This window comes from Amblyomma americanum, chromosome 5 (genome assembly GCF_052857255.1).
Source record: "Amblyomma americanum isolate KBUSLIRL-KWMA chromosome 5, ASM5285725v1, whole genome shotgun sequence".
Classification (NCBI taxonomy): Eukaryota; Metazoa; Arthropoda; class Arachnida; order Ixodida; family Ixodidae; genus Amblyomma; species Amblyomma americanum.
This window is the reverse complement of record NC_135501.1, coordinates 128,741,209-128,763,536: the sequence shown is the minus strand read 5'-3', so window position 1 is coordinate 128,763,536 and position 22,328 is coordinate 128,741,209. Positions and strand designations below refer to the sequence as shown.

General features: G+C 46.7%; 1 protein-coding gene across 1 annotated transcript in view; it reads right to left on the bottom strand.

Moving 5' to 3' along the window:
* Positions 1-2,685: 2,685 nt before the first annotated feature.
* LOC144134178 (uncharacterized) overlaps positions 2,686-22,328 on the bottom strand; it is a 53,224-nt gene continuing 33,581 nt past the window's right edge. Inside the window, exons 8-13 of the mRNA XM_077667139.1 lie at positions 19,966-20,097; positions 17,782-18,001; positions 12,454-12,607; positions 8,121-8,291; positions 6,120-6,233; positions 2,686-2,924 (exon numbers count right to left, since the gene is read on the bottom strand). Coding sequence (XP_077523265.1) covers positions 2,784-2,924; positions 6,120-6,233; positions 8,121-8,291; positions 12,454-12,607; positions 17,782-18,001; positions 19,966-20,097 — 932 coding nt within the window. The 3' untranslated portion in view covers positions 2,686-2,783. The remainder of the gene's footprint in view (positions 2,925-6,119; positions 6,234-8,120; positions 8,292-12,453; positions 12,608-17,781; positions 18,002-19,965; positions 20,098-22,328) is intronic.

Below are 22,328 nucleotides of genomic sequence, written 5' to 3'. Positions count from 1 at the left end.
CGCGTCGAGATCGATGAATGCAAGGTTCGACGTCATGCCGGGCTCTCGAGACGCGTTGATTACAAGGGTGCAAACTCCGTTGCAAAGGCTGAGAAGAGCGCCGATACATAGGTCGGGATAGAGCTGGTGGCGACAAGCAGTTGTTGCGAAGCGCATGTCGAGCAGAAGACAATCCAGAGGTAGGTAGGTGGGCCTCAAACAATGCTGGCACATACCCACTTCAGGGGAGCGGCCAAGACACAGGCGGTTAATTGCTGGATAGAGGAACGTTTTGATGGGAAAATGAGTGGTAAGAGCATGTAGGCCGATAGACTGGAAGACGCAAGATCAGGTGTCCTGTTAACTTGGAGATCGAAGACGAGACAATGGCTTAATGTGCATAATAGCATACAATGCCTGTAACGTTTCAATGTCAATCAAGAGAGGCCACTACACAGGAAGGAAAACGCTGCTCTCAACTTCGTGTCTTCTCGTATCGTGGCCTTTTTCACGCTGTGCAGGCATGTTAAGCTGCTATCAACACAGCCAGAGTCCTGTCGTCTTGAGATTCTCATGATTTGTACTAGCTCTAAACATTATGTGAAGTTCTCAAGAGTATTATTGTGAATACACTGAGATATTCTTGAGATAAAATTGGCGTTTAGGAAACGGTAGACGATCTATAATGCGAAACCAGAAGTTGAGGCTCTGTGCCTTTCAGGGAACGGAAGTACGCATGTTTTGGCATGGCCTATATGCATGCATTAGCACGTCTAGGTGGTTGAGTGATGGGTGGAGTTTAGAGAGAAGGAAGTACTTTTGGGAGGCTGGGGACGCATTCACCGATCGGTGCTTCCGCAAAGTCAAGGAACCAAACACACAAACGCAGACCACCGATTTTGGGTAGTGAGTGGACTATACGAATGAGCACGTGATGAATAAAAGGAACGTGCCCTCGTACAAGTACGCCAGGGCGCTAATCCCGCAGCGAATAGGTATGCAGACGCCAAAAATCGTGTCTTCATTAACCTCAGCACAATACAAGTTGAGGGCAGCTGTTAGCATGTTTGAGAAGCCTTGATGCACATTGTTTAGCTTTTCAAGTACTGATCAGTATACCCATTCCTCAAACTGATCTTGAGTGTCTTGTAACAGCTACCTAGCTGGTATCCTGGTGTATAGTGCAATGGTGTATTACGCCCGTTAGAAAACCTTTATAGAAAAAAAATCAGTATTAAGCATATCAAACGCGACAGTCTCTAATATGTGGCGTATTAAGCATACTAATCGTGACAGTCTGTAATATGTGGCGCAATTACAGAGTACGATCTCCAAACTGATATTGATCATCGTCACTAAGCACGAACAGAGTACCTTCGCTTCTGCCATAGTCTCCTTAATGCGTTCTGTAGTTTTTCAACCCAAACATATTTTGCATATGTGCTACAAGTATGCATCAACATCAAACCATTATCGAAAATTGTTTCGCAACAATTTTTTCCGAGCGCGATATTTATGGCAAATTTGGTGTCCAGGAGAAATCATTCATCAGAAGCTGTCGAAAACGGATGCTGCCTAATTCACAATAAGCATACCACTAGCTCATTCCTTCAGTCGCACTTTCATAAGATCACGTGCACATTATCAAGCTCATCATAGATAAGAAGTGCAGAAACAATCTTTCAAACGACACCTTCTTTTTTGCTGTACCACATTAAACTGACTTCGATTGCCTTATCAACCCCAGTCTGAATCCGGATATGTTTGAAACGGAGGCACTGCAGACAAACACGGCTCAAGAGGGGGACTGGCCGCGTGCGTGCTCAACTTCGCTCAAGTTTTCCGTTCAAGGCATTCGCTTCTTTAGTGTGAAAACTAGCTGTTTGGAACATGCTTTCAGCACCAATGCATTCCTTGTCGCTTCGTAGAGAGGATGCTTGAGAAAACTTTCTTTGAAAGCAGCCGGTGAGCTGATGCAATGTATATTTACTAGGGTGCGTGAGGTAGCAGAGGCAACACAAAATTATGTTTATTGAAGGCGATAGATCGACGTCCTACACCACGAGACTACCACGCATTTCTATGAACATTAGTGTACCGCGCAATACTCGTGGCATCCGCATCACTATACAGTGTCGTCTTCACCTCACCCCTCTCGCAAGATTTTGGCACCCACCGTTCAGAACTTCCATTTCGATCTTCCGTAATGTTTTGCTAAAATGCTTAAAACTTGGATGACATCAGCTAAGGCGCCTTTTCAGTACTAAGAACATTTTCTACAAGAACGGGCCGCTTCTATAACCTCTGATATTTTATACTGAATACTTGTCATTCAACTTCGCTCCGTATGGCACCTGGTTAAGCGATATGTCGTGTTCCTCATTTTAGAGTGGTGCCCGTGGATTTTATTTCCCCTTTTAGGAATCCTGCGGATGTGCAGGCACTCTTTCCAACGCAGTTCGGAAAGAAACCCTTCCGCGGAAAGAATTTGTAAGTGGCTACAAATGAAATTACTGGACATAAAGTAGGGTGGACGATAAGAAGCGTAAATTCAGGGTTGAGCTATGGAAGCGGCTGCCAGCTGAATTCTTAACGCTGTTTAAGTTTCCGTTCAGTTAGCTGTTGACTCTTAAGAAGACATATGTAATATTAACGATGTATTCGGCCATCTCTTTACAGAATTTCTCTGCAAAAAAAGAGACAAAATTGGTTCAATATAACTAGTGTCTTAATAGGCTCTGTTTCATGACAGCCCCAGAAATTCTATCAGCTTTTTAAAGCATACAGCCGTACGCTAGATACGGTTAAACCGCAAGCCCATGCTTGACCGCCTTGAGGAGAGGAAACCGCCCCTTTCCGCAGCTGCCTTTGTAGTCATCCATCTCCACGTTGTACACCACCACGCCGGTGAAGTTCTTCGGCATCACGCGGAGCCTGGCCTTTGTCTGCAGAAGACAAGTGGGCAAAGAACCAAATTGAAATAAAAGACAATACAATTAGGGCAACATCATTCAGCTGATTTCAGCAATTGTTAACAGGTGCGGTGGTTTCACGTTTTTGTGCAGCGGGCGGCGAGACAGCTCGGAGATGATTGAGTCTTTAGCCAAAAAATGCCTCATTATCATCCTCATGTTTCATAAGCCACGCTGCGTCCGTGGCCTCTGGAAGGCCTCTGCCAGTGGTGAGACTTGGATCAGTTGCTTTGGTGAGTTCAAATGTTAAGTTAAAGGTCGCAGGCTCGAATCTTAAACTCAGGTGCAGTGTTTCTCTGCAGGCGGAATACGAAACGTACGTGTGGCATGTGATGCCAGTGCACGTCAAGGACCCCACGTAATTAGCATCAATCCAGAGTCCTCCACTACGGCGTCCCCCACTAGCCGCCATGCAACTTCATGGACAATAAACCGACCGTGCCTATGCCGGTACTCCTCACGTACTTTTCGTAAAATTCGATTGTGCTGCTCTGACCACGCTTGTTTTCCCTCGGTATCAAGCGTGCCAGTCGGACAGACTATTGTTATTTTCATTTCATTTCATTTCATTGCCTTTATTTTCTCTTGGACAGAGAAGGAGACAGGACTAAAAGCTCGTAAGCTTGACAAAGGTCCTGCCCCCTTTATCAACTTGGCAGTACAGTACACAGGCAGATATTTTCAATTTTCCAAATAAACACTGAAACAAAATAACAAAACACTTTGTAAAAAAACAAACATAGGTATTAGAAAAACAAATACATGGTCACGGGGAAACGAAAAAAATAACAGGTATAGGTTTAAACTGAGTGCAATATTACGTAAAGCCCCTTGATATTATCAAGGGGCTTTAGTTGTGTGCTCTACGCATGGTATGCCGTGCGCACGTCGCCGTTTTTGTGTTAAGAATTCTGTTTTGATATAACTAGGTACAATGGCAATACTTATGCAATATTCTATTTATTTAAACATCCTCGGACAAAAAGTGCGATCTAAAACACATAGAGCAGAAAGAAATGACGGAAGTGTGATGTTAAAAGCGGTTCCTGCCGCCGCGGTGGCTCAGTGGTTATGGCGCTCTGCTGCTGACCCAAAAGACACGGGATCGATCCCGGCTGCGGTGATCGAATTTTGATGGAGGTTAAATTCTAGAGGCCCGTGTACTGTGCGATGTCAGTGCACGTTAAAGAACCCCAGGTGGTCGAAAATTCCGGAGCCCTTCACTACGGTGTCTCTCATAGCCTGAGTTGCATTGGGACGTTAAACCCCACAAAACCAAAAGGGTTCCTATGACCTCAGCCATATTGCTGCATCATTTAGTGCACAGCCTCTGGTGCACTGTATTCCCGTTCCCGTGCTCCTACAGCGCGTATTGGCTTCTCGAGTTTGTAATCAGATACGAGGCATTACACTGCAATCTGTTATGCGCTGTCTAGCCTGCTACTGCTCTTAACCGAGCTCACAGCGTCTGAAGTAGCTGTTGAGCAGATGAATAATTTCTTAGAATGACATACTCATTTAAAAAAGCCTGTGTCCTAATCAGTGAGGCATAGAAACCATGGGATCGACAGTTGCTGAGAGAGACTAAGAGTTTGTGCCACTTGTGTAGCAGTTGTCTCAAGAAGCATTTGCGGCGTTCACGCAGGCACTCAGCAGTAGCTAATCTTTTTATACAGTATCTACTGTGATAGGCGGAAGAAGGGCAAAGATATAGTACTTTAATTTTTAAAAGTTATTTCTAGATTTTGGTCATACGAGGTTGATAAACTCATATAGTAAATATCTTCTATCGTATTTAGTTATAATCCACTCAGAATACGCGCAGGAAAATTGAAAGTGTTTCCGTAAAGGTGTCACAAGCGGTGTCACCAGCAGAGCGTGACAACATCAATTTCAAAGCGCACTGGGGTGACAAGAAGAAATGAGTTCATCTTCACCATTTTCTGGACTGTTGAGGCAAGCTGTGAAGACTGCAGCAGGAACGCGTTAAAAACCAAACAAAACTTTTATAATTCCAGTCATGCGAACCGTAATTAGCAGGCACAACGAAGTTATGACTCTGATAAATGTAAGCGGATCACGCGCCCTTTGAAGACTTAATTCTAGCCTTTTCTATTCATAACACCACGGTTTTATTATAGTATCCGCAGCTTATATTTAGTGTTGGGCTGATTTAAGCGTGTTTCAGATAACGAAGAAAACCTGTCGACAGGTCAGAAACAGAAGATGCGAAAAACTGCGATGAATTGCTATTTATCAGACTGAAATGAAAAACGAAGATTCTTGCTGTTCAATAAAGGCATTTAACATACTAAAAAACGCCCACGGCAAAAAATATTATGTGTTAGAATTTGCAACTCATTTTTCTGAGTGTGTATTTTTGGTCCAAACTTCATATCTAGGAAAAATACGCTTCCTAGACTGCAAAACCGATTACGTTGGCCGTGCTTTTTCAAAAACGCTTTCAAAAGAACAAAATAATTCACCGATCGTACTCGTTTTGCAGGCTTCCATGGCACAAAAAAAAAACAAGACAGATTTTGAACTAACGGTGTCATTGAAAAAGCCACATCTGCGTTTAATTCGTGCCGTTTTTTGAATGATTTGCCAAAGACAACAATCGACCCCCTTTCTGCAGGAGAGGCAGTCCTTGAGTCGTCAATTCCAAAAAATCTTTTGAAGTACAAGAACGTTTACATTGATTGTTTTAAACTGACACGCTCACTAGCTAGTTTTCATGCCTACAACTGTCCTCACACAAGGGATAAAAGACGGCAATTCTGTTTGTGCTTTAAATGCATCAGAATATATCATTCCTGAAAATTTCATCAAAAAACGCAAACGGTTCAAACGTTGCCCATTCAGCACCTCATCCCTATTGAAAGGTTGTTCTTAAAAAATTGCGTAGTTAACAAATCATGAGCGATATGACGGACAGGTCGCAAGACCCTTTTGGTACCATTTTTAAGTTGTTTCATTTATCAAAGACGCTGGTGCGCATTAAACTCTTCATACTTGCCGTTTACCGTCAACACAAGCCCGAAATTCAGGCACTATTACGTGAAAGACCAGTTACACTTCGACTGGATGCAATAACCTCTATATGCATTTCCTCTGATAATTGTGTTGGCTACTCTGTAAACCTTGAGCAAGGCGCACGTGGCTTACCTTCGCTTTAAACGTTGCTGGCGTATCGAAGAGCGCCAGGATCTTTTTGTGCTGGTCGGCGGCGTACATCGTCCCGTCGTCCGAGCTGTCCTTTTCGGCCTTCATCTTGCAAACCTTCAAGTGAGAAAGCCGTTGCAAAATATTAACATCAACAGAACTTTCGGGCAAAACGGAGACCTTCGACTGACATCTTCCTCAAACGTGGCTTTGGTGTCTGCTGCCTTCAGTATCGACATCATCATCATCATCATCATCATAATCAGCTACACAAAGCATACCGCAGAAAGTAGTCCATTCCTATTTACGTCTAATTACAAGCCCTTCGCTCTACGAGCTGCCGCCACCGTAGCTTAGCGCATTCACGTTCCCTAATTTTATTTCCTGATATACCTTTCTGCTCCTCCTACCTTTTCTGTACAGGTTCTCTTTCTTCCCTTATCATACATTATTTTGCCCTGACATGTCACCGGGGGCCTGTTCATCTGACCACGCATTTTGCCGAGGTTCATCTTACCATCATTTCAGCTAGACGTCAGTAGTTCTCGCCAATTCACTTAGCCACGCTCTTCTGCTGAAGTCCATGTTACTCAGCACGCACAGGCCGCCATTCTAGCGGTAAGTCGCTCAGCATAGCACGCCTGTGCAATACGCCTTCGCTTAGTAACCAAATGGGACAACTTTTGCTACACACGACACTGTGAACTGAGGCCGGCTGTTCGTTAACTAATGAAGAACACGCCCTCTCCCTCAACGAAGATGTGAAGGTAACTCCTGAACCGCACCACACACCTTTTGCTCATGTGTTCATTGGCTTCAGGGAGCATCTGCAAAACATGAGCATTGGACGAAAGTGTTTGAGAGCGACAACATTTCTGCCTGCATATCTCGTATGGATCAGGTGCGTAGCACTCACTTAGCTGATATCATATCAATTACGTGCGCCCCGTCTCATCTTGCACTTGTAAGGTATAAGAATGAGAATTTTGCTTTATAAGAGATATATTCCGTAAGGGACGATGCACTCTTTCCCGTACTGAACATCCTAATCCGTACTCAGATTCACACTCTTGCCCGTAAAGGAGAGAGAGATAACTCCTATAGAACATGTCCCTTAAGGGGATCGGCACTGTGAGCCTGCGCCATACATGATAAGTGGACGGGCGGATGAGCACATCCTAGCATGTCGCACCTGTACCCACGTACTCCAAGTGACCCGAGAGTCCGTGCTGGACAGGCACTGTGACCACTTGTCTGAGGGGAAGGATGTAGCTCGAACTAGAACTGAAGATTGCTGCACGGCACTGAACGTAGGTGAACAAGGGAGCGTCTTCAATATACCGCCGCCAGTTTTTGCGACTACCTAAATTGTATGCACGCGGAAAGTGAATTAATATTGTCACAACCTAAGGGGAGCCATTCAGGTAGGCGTAGGGGGAACCTAAGAAAGAGGTCGGTTCTTTTAAATCCCATAGCCAGGTCTAGCCCGAGCGCGCCTCTCGAGCTAACCGCCGCCTCGTCAACGTTCCGACTAAGCGCGGAGGCCACGAGGCGCTAGTAGGCTCGTGTAAATTTATTTAAACAAAACGAGAATGTCAGTGGATAAGGACCGTTTCCATAGTGTTGCGGAATATTTTTAGTGAGGTGGCACACAATGTGCGAGCAGGCCAGAACGTACATTATACAATAACAAGTATGCAATTATGAATATTCAGAAGGGAAATAAGATGGATACACTAAATTATAAAAACTTCATCTGCAAACTGAATGCAATATCATATGAATGCTCTTAACTGTATTAAAATATTCAATACGTTCCAGCTCCTTCAACTAGGCACAAACCTTAATTTTTTTACCGTTGAATATGCAGTTTACTTTTTACGAATTATCTACTACTTTATTTTGCCAATTGTCTTTGTTCTGCTGCGTCCTTCTTTTGGCTAAATCAGTGGAGAATCGCGTTGAAGGCCATGATTCGGTGCAGTTGTACATCCGCGCACTCACCGCTGCGTAGTCCATATTGTGGGTGCTCTCCGACACCTCGCGGACAGAACCTTCGCTCCATGACGCCTTCATGCGGTACGTTCTTGCGTACATGGCGAACGAAAGCATCGCGTATCGTCCATGTCTCGCAATGTCCAGAAGATGTTTTTTCACCTCGTCCTTGATACTGGCCTGGAGATTGGGAATTTGACGAAGGAAAGCATGAGGGAGGACAAAGAGAGGCACGAAAATCGGCAAAAGGACATTGGCTTGCAGCACCGTCAAAGATGTAGGAGAAACGAGAAGCACTGTACTGAACCAAATGCTCCCATTCGAAGCAACAACTTCAGCCCCACTCAATTGCCTCCTCTTTTTACCTTTGCTTTCATTTGATATGTACCCTGGTGTTTAGCTCGTTGAAACAGTCCTATATCTTCTCTTCGGGTATACTTCAATATGGACGAAGTAAATTCAATGCCAAATAATGTCTTCAAGAAACAAGCTGCGTACAATACCTAACATTATAATAAGCCCATCAGAAATTTCCTGTTTAAGATTCTAGCAATGTTTCCGATTTTCACCCTATATTCCCGCATGTGACATTGTTGAAGCGCAAAGAATCTCTAGAGTCGTGCCTGACGAGATGGGCTTGGCCTCTGTTGTGCTACATGATAGAAAGCTCTTTTTTAAGCACGTGTCGCTGTGACTCTTAGCCGTCCACAGCTATGTATGCATGTGAATCACTGAAGAACCACAATTGAAAATAAACTTCCTTGAAGGAAGATGGGCTGGCTGCGTTTCTAACATAGACGAGTCTATGGCACCAGACAATGGTTAAATATATGATCACAACCTTCTAAGGCCAACTCGATCCTTTCGTGCGGGGTGACTAAAGCAGACGTCGCTTGATCTTCCTGCTTACTTGACGAAAGAGATTTCTCTGTTTAAGTTACCTGTAGTGCTCTGGATACACCAAATTTCAAGTTAAGTTTCTTAAGCAGATTAATCTCCACGCTTCGCTAGGCCGAAGGTTATTCTTTGTTCAAAAAGTTCGCAGTGTTCGGCCAATGCGCTCATGCGAAAGTTGACGGGCCGCCGCGGTGACTGAGTGGATATGGCGCTCGGCTGCTGGCCCGAAAGACTCGGTATCGATCCCGGCCACGGTGGTCGAATTTCGATGGCGGAGAAATTCTAGAGGCCCGTGTACTGTGCGATGTCAGTTCACGTTAAAGAACCACAGGTGGTCGAAATTTCCGGAGCCATTCACTACGGCGAATCTCCTAGCCTCAGTCGCTTTGGGACGTTAAACCCCCATTAACCAAACCAAACAATAGTTGACGGTGCGGCGCTCCTATTCTCCCAGCTGCAACAATGCAGTCTGTTGACGTCGCCTTCCCTAGAGGCGTATGAACTGCGTGGCGAAATCTAGCTAGCAAAATCGGTACATATAATACTAATAACTGCCCTCTATTCTGCGTCGATATCGGAACATAGTTTTTCTCATGTTGGAGTATCGCTTAAATTATTCGTCTCACCGAAGTACGGGGCGGGGCATAAGTCGAAGGGTATCTTGTAAACATATCTTACTTATTCGACTGGAAGCAGCCTATCTTTGCAGTGGGTTTCTGGGAATCAAATTCTCCACTTTAGTAGTATTAGTACTAACGCTTTGTTGATGCCCCTCAGTATGGTGCCATGATGCCAGCACTTCGCTCCATCAGCACCATCCGAGTCGGGCGACGGGACACGCATTCAGGGATTTTCAGCGTGTACATGTACTTATTCATTTGAAGATAGGCGAACACGACCGCTGCCTCCTTGCGACTGTAGATTTCTGCGCGCCAGCTGGCCCTCGCCCTTGACAAAAGAGGTGATACGATTGAAGCATTTTGATTCGGCGCATCTTAAGAGTAAACGTTTAGGTGGCGGTCGATATCGGTTTGTTTCTTGAGCGCACAACACTCCAGATCTGTTTCTTGTTTATTTGACAGCCCGTCAGGGCACGTCAAAGTGTTAGCTTTTCCTCTTTCTACTGCGAAACAAAACCCTGGTTCTACGAAGCTGAGGTGCGCAAGAAAGTTATCGACATATGAATTTTTTTAATATAGAAGCATTCGTCGATTTAGCGCATCAGTTCTTTTGGTTATTGCTGAATGGAATATACTGCCTTCTTTGTCTTCAGAAACTACCATCAAACCAGAACTGCTGTGCCCATTGCAATGGCGCTTGTTCGCATGTAGGGTTCCCCTCTCAAGGATAAGATAATACTATTTAGACAGAACTATAGAAGCCTGCAAGGTAATTTCGTGCTCTGGATTGTCCTAGACCCGAGGACCCCTTCTGTCTAGATATCCAATTCGACAGAGCCCATTCCTTCGGTTGAGCGTCGTTGTTGAGGAATGTCCTAACGGCATGGTGTGCGCGGGTCGTTACCATCGAAGGAGAAGGACATGGCGCTCGCGAGTCAGCATGCACAACGTGCACTGCCAGCCACTAGACCATAAAGGAAGAGAAAGCAGTGTGCATTCTTCGTCCTTTCTTGCTGCGCGCTGGGTCAAACGACAGCCGGTATAACAAAAACTAGTTGGATAATCACACTTATGGGTAATGCAAATTCGCGTCGCTGCTATAGTGTTATAATTTCGCCATATGTTCAGATAAAAGGTATAGGAGGGATATTTGTATTTTGTTTAAACTTAATGACTACTTTTTATATTCCAGACATACTCGCTTGCCAACTAGTACTTCAACCTCAATCCTTAATCATGAAGGAGGCCTTTACATCTCAGAAGTAGCAGGATATGTGTTCGAGGCTTTGGTTTAAGGCCTGACTCTGAAAAACTACCCATGCATGTGCTTCGGGAGGTCGTCATAGCAGAGGAAGCCATTACGAGAGAGAGGAACGAGCCCACTAATCGTAGCACCAGCGGCGCTGAACCTACGCTCGGACGGCGCATTTAGCAGCCGCGACAGGAGAAGCATTGTATTGGTGCATCGCTCACTGTGCAGAAGCAACTGCCTGAGGGTATGATCCTCGTTACACTAGCTGCCGTTTACGCTACCCTGCAGTGCAATGGGGCAAAAAGCGTACGCACTGCTTTCTCGTTACTGCTGATGGCCGTTCACGTGGTGCATGCCGAACTGCCAGCGCGACAGCCTCCTTCCACATGAACTGAACAACAAGGCAAGTGGCAGGGGATGCACTCGAGGTGCTCTGTCGACGACTGATTTTGTAGGACGAGGTGCACATGTTTGCTTTAATGAATCACCACAGTATTATAGTAGACGGAGTTTAGAGCGAGAAAAACGGGGTCCTTGGGTGCTGTCACCGGTGGCACTCAGCCTCTACTCGGGCACTGTGTTTAGCTGCCGCTCAAGACGAAGAACCTGTAGCGGCTGCGCCAATCAATGTGCAGAAAGAGCTTCCAGAGATTATTTTAGAGCGCAGCTGCTAAATGACTGTTCGTTTGGGCTGAGCTTTGGTTCTGAGGTCCATTGTATCCGGTGGCTTGTTTCACCCCCCTGTGCAGTAGCCAACTTGACCATAAAGCACGAGCCATTTAAACGGCTCCCTTGTGGCGCCACCGGAACATAAGACGGAACATGAACAAGATATCTGAGTCTCCTGCCTTCTCCTACTGTTAATGGGATCACGGTGAAGATGCTAGATCAGATGCCTCTTGTGTGTTTTCCATAACATCCCACTGAAGTAAGCAATGAGTTTGTCCTAAAACGTTCCCATCTCGTTTTATATTCTCGATGGCAGTCACACTCTTATTTATATGAAGCAGAATACTGTTGTAATAAAAGTGTTTTGTTTCTTTCGTATCAGATTCGTCGCCTCGACTTCTTGGATGGCCCTCAGAAATAGTTCTAGCGTCGTCTATTTTAAGTGAGGCAACAAATAGCAGGAACAATGGCATAAAATGTACAATAGAAAAAAAACAATGCCTAAAATACGACATTATAATAATAAATTGTAGAGAACGTACAACATACTGTGGAAGATCATGCATATCTGAGACCTTTGTCTATCTCTTTTAAACCATTTACAGCTGTGTGGCACCAATATTGCGCCGTCTCGGGAAGCAAAAGAGATACAACTAGTTCTAATATTTTTCATCCTTTGTTGAAAGTGATTGGGGTGTTCGCTCCCTCTCAATCCAGATGTTGATGAGGCATGGAGGCTAACGCGTGGGGAGAGGAGAATAATGCTTAATAAGACGCGGGCTACATTCATAACTCAGACATGTGGCTTGCATTGAAATCGAGGAGGCATTTTGCGCTGAGGACAACTTGTTATTAAACCGCAATTTCGAGAAGTCATAAATGCTGATGAGTCGTGTGAGCTCACCTTGAGGTACGTCAGATCTGCGCCCTTCAAAGTGTCATAGTTCTCTATGTTTTTGATATTAAGCATCCCAAAGTGAATGAACCGGGCGCGGAAGAGCAGGTCCATGGAAGCGGTGAGTTGGGACAGCTTGTCCTGCACGGCATCTGCGATCGACCTGTGAATAAATGAGCGTACGAGTTTTCGTACTAGGATTGGGCTTCCGAGAGTATCAATACTAAACTACAACCTGAGAGAAACGTGGCACGATCGCATGCTAGCTCACGAGACGCAAAACCTCTTTTCAGCGTCTTGAATCAGCTCCGAATGGTTACAGTCGTCTTGGGCTAGATCGGAACGCCTTATAGGTGTCGACAGTAAGATATTTTCTGAGAAACTTTTTATAAAACATCAGCGATAAATAGCTTCTTCGAAAACGCCCCTAAAATGACTGTAGCAAGGCGTTTCCTCATAAATGTTACCAGAATATCTATTTCAAGACCATGTCGAGCAGACGCGCCAATACATCAAAGCAATTAGCTAAGAGGCGCACCCGTGATATAACAATATTGCCGGGGATCAGTGTACTGTTTGTTCACTCTTCAAAGCAGCTGGCACGCCGCTTATCGCTTTGTTTGCAATGCAAGACGCGACCAGATTTATCTCGATTGATCCCATCCAGGAGGAGCCAATTCTACATTGTTCCAGAATGTTGTAGTAGCTTCGAACGCTTTATCTCGAAAGTTCGCTATCAGCTTTAAATTGAGCACGGCCGACAGCTGCGGGCATTCTCTCCGACGACCGACGAGCACGCTTGTTTCTACGCCGCCGCCGAGTGATTCAGTCCACAGTGGGCGCAAGTCAGCCCAAATAAAGAGTTTTGTTTAGACATCATTTTCGCATATTTTCTGCTCTCCCAACTGCAGTCACCACTCCGAGACATCTGGTGGAGATGCTGGGTACGCCTCCATATTCCGGGTGCCCTCCCCAAATCATGACGCCAGCCTTCTGCGCTTCGTACCGGAGCACAATCCCCCCGTTCACCCAACCTGCCGACGTCGCCAGGGAGAGAAGCCTGAGTTCGAGACCCTGCCGGACAGCACGTTACAGAAAACAGACGCTGCTACGAGCACCACAACCTCGCCAATGATGCCGACCCCGATTATGCTGCAGAATCCGCGGGTGCCCCCAATTTTCAATAGATCCCTAGGCGAAGACCTCGAAGAATGTTTGGACCATTTAGATCGCGTGGCATTATTCAGCAATTTGGATGATGCGGCGAAAATTATAAATGTATTTTTCTCACTAGAGCGATCAGCACGTGCGTGGTACGGAAACCACGAGTCGTCCCTAACGACTTGGGGCTATTCAAGAAGTAACTTTTGAAAGTGTTCGCCACTATCGTGAGGAAAGAAAGAGCCGAAAAACTCCTCGAATGTAGGATTAGCTTTCGTACGAGCCCATCCTCGGTTACATCAAACAACAGAAGCGCCTTTTTCGCCGCTTATACCTCGAGATGACCAAGGAAAAGAAAGTTCAGTTATTAATGTGCGGCGTAAAAGAACAACTCTTTGCCAGCCTCGTACGCCAGCCGACTAAAAAAAAACTGTCGAAGAACCATGCAAGGAGCCTGCACGATCGAGAAGACCCTCGACTTCCACACTCGACTGTACAACCGCCCTGCTTATGTCTCTTCAATTCAACCGGACACGATGACCACCACCTAGTGACAACAGGATTGAAGTTATTCTCGAAATCGTCCGCAAAAAGCTACTAAGTCTGCTGCCAATAACCCCACATAGATATAGTGCGAGCCTCATGAATATGGTGCTAGATGAGCAACAGGCACTTTTCACTCCAACTTCGGCGGCCGCATAACGCCAGGCCATGACTTAAGACGCCGCAGTGTGCAGCCAAAGGCGTCCTCCCACACTGCGCCAGGAGCAGTATACACCGCACCAATGATCCGAATCGCCCGCATGCCCAACTTAATCGCAAACTCACCCAAGAAAAGCTGAACTCTGGAGGACCCCTGACTAGCGCGGCCCACTTTGCTTCCATTTCGGCGACCACGGCCACCATCTTCCGCACTGCCTCTACAAAACAATGGGCTTGCGTACCTTCCCTGATGATTCCCCGTGACCCCGCCCTGGTCGAAGACCACGGGATATTGACGAGTACCTGCTTCCAGATAAGTACGCATCAGCTAGCCGTCTCTCCCGCTCACAATCACCGTCGCCGCCAGGCTTTCCGCCGTCGGGCCGCAGTTGCGCAGCGCTTCTTCACGGAAGGTAGACCAGCCACCGCAGGGTAAAGAAGAGAAAGCGACCTTTTAAGGTGAAGTTGCTTACCAGCGAAACGACGAAGTTCCCCCACCAAGCAGGACGCATCAAGACGTCGCATCTGCTACGCCGACAGCGCGCACAAACACGCGCTCGACCATGCAGCGACCGAACTTCGAAACGGCACCGCCAACTAGAAAAGTCCCGACGACACTCCCTACCCACGATCCACATACCCGCCGAAGCCATCACCCTTCTTTGAGGACGACCTGCAACGCAAGTGCCTGGACATCTGAATTAGAGGCGGCTATTCACGGCCTGGAAGTTGGCGCTGTGGTCGACACAGGGGCCGATTGATCAGTGATGATTGGAATATTCGTTGCGCAGTTGAGGAAAGGCATGACCGTTTGGAACGACCCACAAATTCGCACTGCAGGAGGACACTTAATTACGCAATCACGAAGACGCACAGCGAGAGTGACTGTCAAGGGCTATGCCTATACGGCGACCTTCCTAGTATTGCAACACTCTTCCAGCGATGTGATATTGGGCATGTGTTTTCGAGATGAGCATCAGGCGATCATCGACCTTCGATACAAGCTCATCACGCTTTCGACGGACGAAACCATACCTTCGATGACAGCCATGGAGCAGCATGCTCCCCTGAGTGTCGTCAATGAACAAGGGACTGTCCCACCCCAAACAAGCATCATGGTCGCCTTAGGAGCCACGGATGCCAAGAACATGCAATCTCTTACAGATGGGAAAACAGAATTGCTTCTAGAGCGAGGAATTGGCATAACAATAGGCATTGCATATTTCCGCAGTGGTAAAGTTGAATTGCTGCTGATGCACTTCAGCGAAGAATAATAGCTCGTTATCAAAGGAACCACGAAAGCTTTCTTTGACGAACTATTCAAACAAAACAGCCTGCCTCCTCGTTACAAGCTTCACGGGACGAGCCGACATCTAGACACCTCAGGTTTTCTCGTACTCTCCGCAGCATTCGAGACGAATATTACTAGCCCCGACTGTCCACCGATTTCGCCCTAAGTGAAAACCTGCTGAGATTGTCAACGACGATAGACCGCTCCCACTCCACCAGCAAGCTTTCTATCCCCATTGAACCCCCTCAAGGCCTTGTCAGCAGATCGACATGGACCTGTGTGAGGTGCACAACAAATCTTCGGAGGATTTTTTGAATGCGGTGCGTCGACAGTGGTGCGTCGGATAGCGGAGCGCTGCGCGTGCTAGCCCAGTGTTGCGCGTGTGCGCGTGCGAATGGCGTGTGCGAGACGACGGCGACAGGGAGCGTGGCGAGCACGAGGAGCGGAGAGCTGACGTGTCAGAAAACCGAGGTGTAAAGGAAGACAGGGCAGCGGAGATTGGGTTATTCGAAGGTGGAGGTGGAAGCCATCGGACGTTGGCTCCGTGCTGCCGTGGACCTGCCGTATTTTAATCACCGACGCAAGCCTCCTGCGTTCCTTGCAAGCGTGGAGGTAGCAGGTGTTCGATGTTGGGTCCGTGCTGCCGTGGACCTCCTTTGGATCACCGACGCAAGCCTACTGCGTTCTTTGCAAGCGTGGAGGTAGCAGTCGATGTATAGAAGTTCCGTGCTGCCTAGAAGCACTCTTGGATTGCCTGCTCTACGCATCTGGCGTTTCGGGCCACCGTCGACGGGATCTGCCTACGATTCTCCTGCTGCTGCCAAGTTCTTCGGGCGGTTGAAGGGAGACCACCGGCGTCTCCCTGTGTTCCTCTCCGCTCCTACTACCACCTGGCTCCCTTCCGCCGCTTCCTTCGACGCAACGCCAGCGACGCGTCGCACTACATTCACCCGCTTCTGCCCTGTCTGCAGGGCATCCCCTCCTCACCTGGGACGCTCAGTACCCGGTGAACTCTTTCCTTTATTCCTTTGTTCTGTAGCCGCGCGGTGGCGGAGTGGTTACGGCGGTCGGCTGCTGGCCCAAAAGAAGCGAGTTCGATCCCGACATCGGCGGTCGCATTGCGATGGAGGCGAAATTCTAGAGGCCCGTGTACTGTGCGATGCCAGCGCACGTTAAAGAACCCCATGTGGTCGAAATTTCTGGAGCCCTTCACTACGGCGTCTCTCATAGACTGAGTTGCTTTTGGACGTTGAACCACCATAAACCAAACCTTTATTCTGTATTCTTGTACGCGTGTTAAGTGTGTTTTTCTTGTTTTCGTTTCGTATCGACTGTTTTCCTCTAAATTATTATTACGGCTTCGTTTTGTTTTGTTTCATCTCACAAAAACCTGCGGAGTAACAACAAATCAAAAAGAAGCCCTTGTTTGCCCAGGTTTCCCGTATACTCAACATTGTCTCAACCCGTCACCTAAGTAATAAACACAAATTGCTGATCGATATCGAAAGAAGACGCACGCAAAAGCAGAACTTCATGAGTGTCAGGCGTACTTTATTTGGCTGTTTAAGTTAGCTGATATGTTGAATATTTTTTTAAAGAAAGATCACATACTCCAAATTCCGTCTTATTTTAGAGTTACTACGACCAAAATTTTATAATCTTAACGAATAAAATGAAGAAATGCACGCTAATTTACGTTCACAAGGACATTAAATTAAGATGAAAAAAAACTTTTTTAGCCACTACCCGTGCAGTGTTCCTCAGGAATTCGGCTTCTTTCTCCTTACGGCATGTTCAGAAACCATTCCTTGGCTATCTGAAAATATTCAGCTTTTTCGGATGAAATATTCAGCATACGAAAGCCTTGCTCAACCTTTGACTGATCAGGAGCAGATATACATCCCTGAAAAACAACGCGCCGAACGAACGAGCACCTAACACCTAACGAGCACACAGCGGTCGCAGTACCCCGAGCAGTACAGGTAATTGACCCAATATTGGCAGGGGTGGTTTTACAAGGGTCCTTTGAAGGCCCGGCCTTTGCCAATACATTTTAAATATTGGGCCGATTTCCTGTGCTGCTCGGGACAGACAGCGTTCCACATCCTCTTGTGAGGCAATTTTTATTTCGACGTACTGAAGAAGCCAAACCGACTAGTTTCAGCACACCAGATGGTGCTCACCCTGTGGACATTGAGGTGCCGAAGGTGGTCTTGGTGTACTTTCTCGCTGCCGACTTCAGCATGCTGAAGGCTGGGCCTCCGTCCTTAGACGCGATGGCGTTTTTGTCGCTGTCGTATTCCACGTCTGTGTAGAACACGACGTCACACAGCCCATCCGAGGGAACCATTGATCTCTTCACGCCAAGGTCCCCGAATGTACACGCGAGCAACTTGGGCGAGCCTGCAAGACCGCCCCGTACAGTTTGCATGTGCAAAGCTTTATTTGAGCGGGTGCAGGTTGCTCTTGCATATTTAGCTTCCTCCAAGATAAAAGCGAAAAGCGGCGTGAAGCTACCTCTGGAAAGCATCAAATCTGGTTCTCCTTAGAAAGAGAACAGAAAGTGTGGTGTTTGCCTGACTCACTTTGGGTCGTTAAACCCAGAAAAAAGCAAAAAACAAACCCAGATTAGGTTATCTAGTTGCTGCTGTGGTAAGTTTTATAAAGACATTGCAGAAGTTAAAAAAACAACAGACGTAAGCCAAAATTGTTTCCTGGAATTCGGCTCTAACCGAAAAAGGTCCGTATTCTTCAGAAACACTCCGCAGTTTTCGAGCCAGTACTCTTCTGTACAGCACTCGCTGTAAAACACACAAGTACGACAAGCCTGCCCAGAGGTTGTACTTGAACGCTTCCTCATAGGGAAATTCCTGCTAGTAAACATGGTGCGGCGCCATATACTTCAGCCTGAGCTGATCTCAAGGAGAGCATGTTAGGCTAATTATGTGTGGCCTAATGCAGTTTGTTTGTGCATGAGGGGTGAACGCAGTAAAAATGATTTTCATGCTTATTTCCTCCCTAAACAGTGAACTGTAATTTATATATGAAGTTCTGTCCTCATCACAGCAGGAAAACGTTGTTGCTCGTGTTCGCTGCGCGTGAGTGTAACAACCTTCAAATCGCCTCGGACTGCACTACCAGCTGCAAATTAAACGCAAGACAGCTGAAACGTGAAGATATCTTTGCTGGAGGACGCTCAGTACTTGCGCACGTTAATTTTACTTCTTAGGCGCGAAGACTGTCGTTAAGAAGTGTTATTCAAGCGAGCTTGTATTCCCACTCCAGGAGCTAAAAGGTCGATGTCTCAATGTTGGTGTGTTATTACTCTTGACTGTGTTGATTGGTTGCCAACAGTACATACAGTACAACAAGTTTATTCGCGAACGAATGGGGTTGGCTTCTCTAGGAAGAAATGATTGCCAAAAAATGGGTCTTTGAGTACACCTCATGAAACGGAAAACATTTCAGTCGCTTGCGCACTGGGTACAGCATGCATGACCACTACTGCCACTGAGCTAATTTTTCAAGGCTACTGAACTGCCATGGAGCATATACAATCTGCCTCTGTTTCGCCTGTTAATAATTCTGGGCATTTGAAACTGAGGACAATGTGCACTTCATCATGGTTTTCAGTTTGGGATAGCGTCGGTAAAACGGGCATTTGGGTATTGTAGGCCACGTACTTGGCGAAAAAAGCAAGAGTGGGAGGGCGCAATACAGGTATCGCTATTACGTCACAGCTATTGGGAGAGTGAAAAGTAAGGCACGTTTTTTACGGCAAACATCTCTCAACACAATCTCTTCACGGGGCCCCGAATTTCTCGAGGTGGGCGCGCTTGCATACATCACTTTTTCCGTATGAATCCACTCTACCGCGAAACAAAGTGCAATAGTGTACTATGATGTGCGACAAACAGCATCTCTGGTTCACATCAGGGAATGCCAAACAAGAAAGAAAAGAACAGTCGGCTCGAGAAAAATACTAACAGTTTGGTATTCCAATTAGTGGCAGAAAATAAGAGAGCCGTTGTCAAAGAATGCAGACCGTGACAGGGAATATAGCTTCTCCTGAATAGTAGCTTACAACGGGACATCATATGACTGAAGTCAAAAAGTCATTTGAGCATTTTATTTTTTGGACCAGGAATCTGGATAGTACCCTGGTCGGTAGCGCGCGAATGGGAGAAGAGCGCTTGCTCTGAGCAACCGTCGTGAGCGGCAGCCTCGTTTCTGGCACAATGTAGAAGTAATCATTCCTCGTCCGCTTGGGGTAAGCAGGTTTAATTTCCCTTGGCATCGCTGATCTTAGGCTCAAAAAGAAGAAGAGTCGTACAGCTCGAACAGAATGTGCTCAGTTTTCTTCGTACCAGATTCGGCCTTGAAGCTCAGGTTTCCCACACGCGCCCGTCGCTTCACGGCTTTCCGGCGTCGGCTGCTGTCGCTGAAGGAGCCCGGCACTGCGAGGGCGGCTGCGGCGTGCATGTCTACACTGGAGTGTGCTTCAGAATGAAAAACAAATAAAATAGGCTTAAAATTGCGCAATGTAAAGCATGATACTTGATTTCTTGCACAATGATGGAGGGTGTAAACCTCATCGGCAGCTCAGCCAAAGTACCCGGGTTCGAACCCGACCGCGGCGGCCGCATCTCGACGGAGGCGGAACGCAAAGGTCGCCCGTGTGCAGTGCGACGTCAGGGCACGTTCAATATTCGCAAGGTGGTCGAAATTACTCCGGATCCTCGCATTTGGGCATCTCTTCGTTCTTTCACGCCCACCTTCCTCCCTTCCCTCACGGCGCAACTGAGGACAGTTGAGGCGCAGTTTTCCGCCACGAAGTGAGACGGTTACTATACCATTTATTTCCTATAAAACATTATTACTTTTTATTTAGCACACGTTCACTCCAGTAAAACATGACAAACGAAAGTTCGGCGGAAGAAAGTCGGGTTACCTTTCTTTCTGCACGGCCTGATATCCATTTCTCAGTTAGCGGCCGAAGTTGGCTTTGTGGAAATCTTAACATTATATACAATAACAAAGTTGTATTCCATCTTAAAAAGAATAGAAGATCATCTAACAAATGAAATTTCTTATAAATGAACTGATCCACTGGGTGTGCTGCCAGATACTGACATTTTCTGGTGTGTTCCCTTCCAGCCACCAAGAATGCATTTAAATATTTTGCTTAGGAGAGCAGTAAGCTGGACTAGTTGGTTGACATGCGTACTGAAGAAGTTGGTGCGGTCGCGTGATATAGTGCTCCTCTTTGTCTATCTACGCTTGTCCTCGTTTTTTGCGGGCCAACTTCTGTATTCGGTTTAAATATGTTGCGCCGAGCAGTTAAGGATTCGGGTGATTCAAACACATGTGCGGTCCTCAAAAATGCTATACAGTAATTTGTAGCCCTAATCGAAAAGTAATTTTTATGCCAACTTGTGTTGGTTTAGGTTCACTCTGCATTTCCATTGTTTCTTTATCACATAAACACTGTTTATCTTATTCAGTATCTCATAATCTCTTGATACAGGGATTAAAAGTACTGTAAAAAAATAATCGCTTGGTTTATGGTTTCTTGTGGTTTGACGCACAAGGCGACTCAGGCTATGGGGGACGCCGTAAGGAAGGCCTGCGGAAATTTCGATCACATGGTGTTTTTTTAACGTGCACTTACATCGCAGAGTACACAGGCCTCTATAATTTTGCCTCTATCGTAATTCGACAGCCGTGGTCGGGATTGCACCCGCGTCATTCAGGTCAGCAGCCGAGGAACATAACCTCCAAGCCACCGCGGCGCCACTCTAAATAAATTATTAATCTCAGCATCATCCGCGCAGGTGGTCCCCTTCCGCTTTAAGATAAGTCTGCATGGCGTTCCCCAAAGTCCTGTACTTGAAGAGAAAAAAAAATGGCGGTGGTTCAGCTTTGGTTAAACCTGGAGCGACGCGACGGCCGAGTGGAACTTGGCCACGTGACCAACCACGTGACGACTCACGTAATCAGGCACGGCGCGAGGCCGCCGGCAGCTGCTCCGCGCCACGTGACCAACAAAGTGACAGCGTGGTGGCACCGCCACGCTGAATGCTGGAAATGCTACCGCAAAATAGCTATCGCTGCGAAATCATATCCCTGAACAAAGCCCCTTACAGCACCCTAAAGGGCCGACCAAAGAACGGAACTCACTCTATCGTTCTGCTAGGGCATCTATGTCCTTCGAATATCCAGAAATATGCATCCTACATATAAAGCGTTACGAAAAAGAGCCAGAGCCGCAAGCCTGCGCAATAAATGGGAAGGCCGCCCGGACACGCTCTACGTGGATGCAGCCGGTCCAATACAAGGTCGGATAACCATCGCGATAAGGAATCCCGAAGGCAGACTAATCAATTGCGCATCAATACACCTGTCCAAGCCCACTCACAAAGAGGACGCAGCTAGCGCGCTTCCGGGAGCTACCAACCCAAACGCCAGTGTACTCAGAAGTTCCCAAATTTCGCGCAGAAATATAAAAACTGCACTAATCACTCACTTAGACTTCAAACTCCTAGGAAAACATCCTGCTGATCAAGCCTCAATAATATAAGTTCCTGGAGACATGCAACTAACGGGAGGGAATGATTCCGCTCACCGGCACGACCGAGCTGTCTTACATCGGTGTTCTTCTTTAGCCCACGTTGCAAATGAACACGTTACATAGCCTATAATAAGCTATGCCAAAAACCAACAGGGCTAC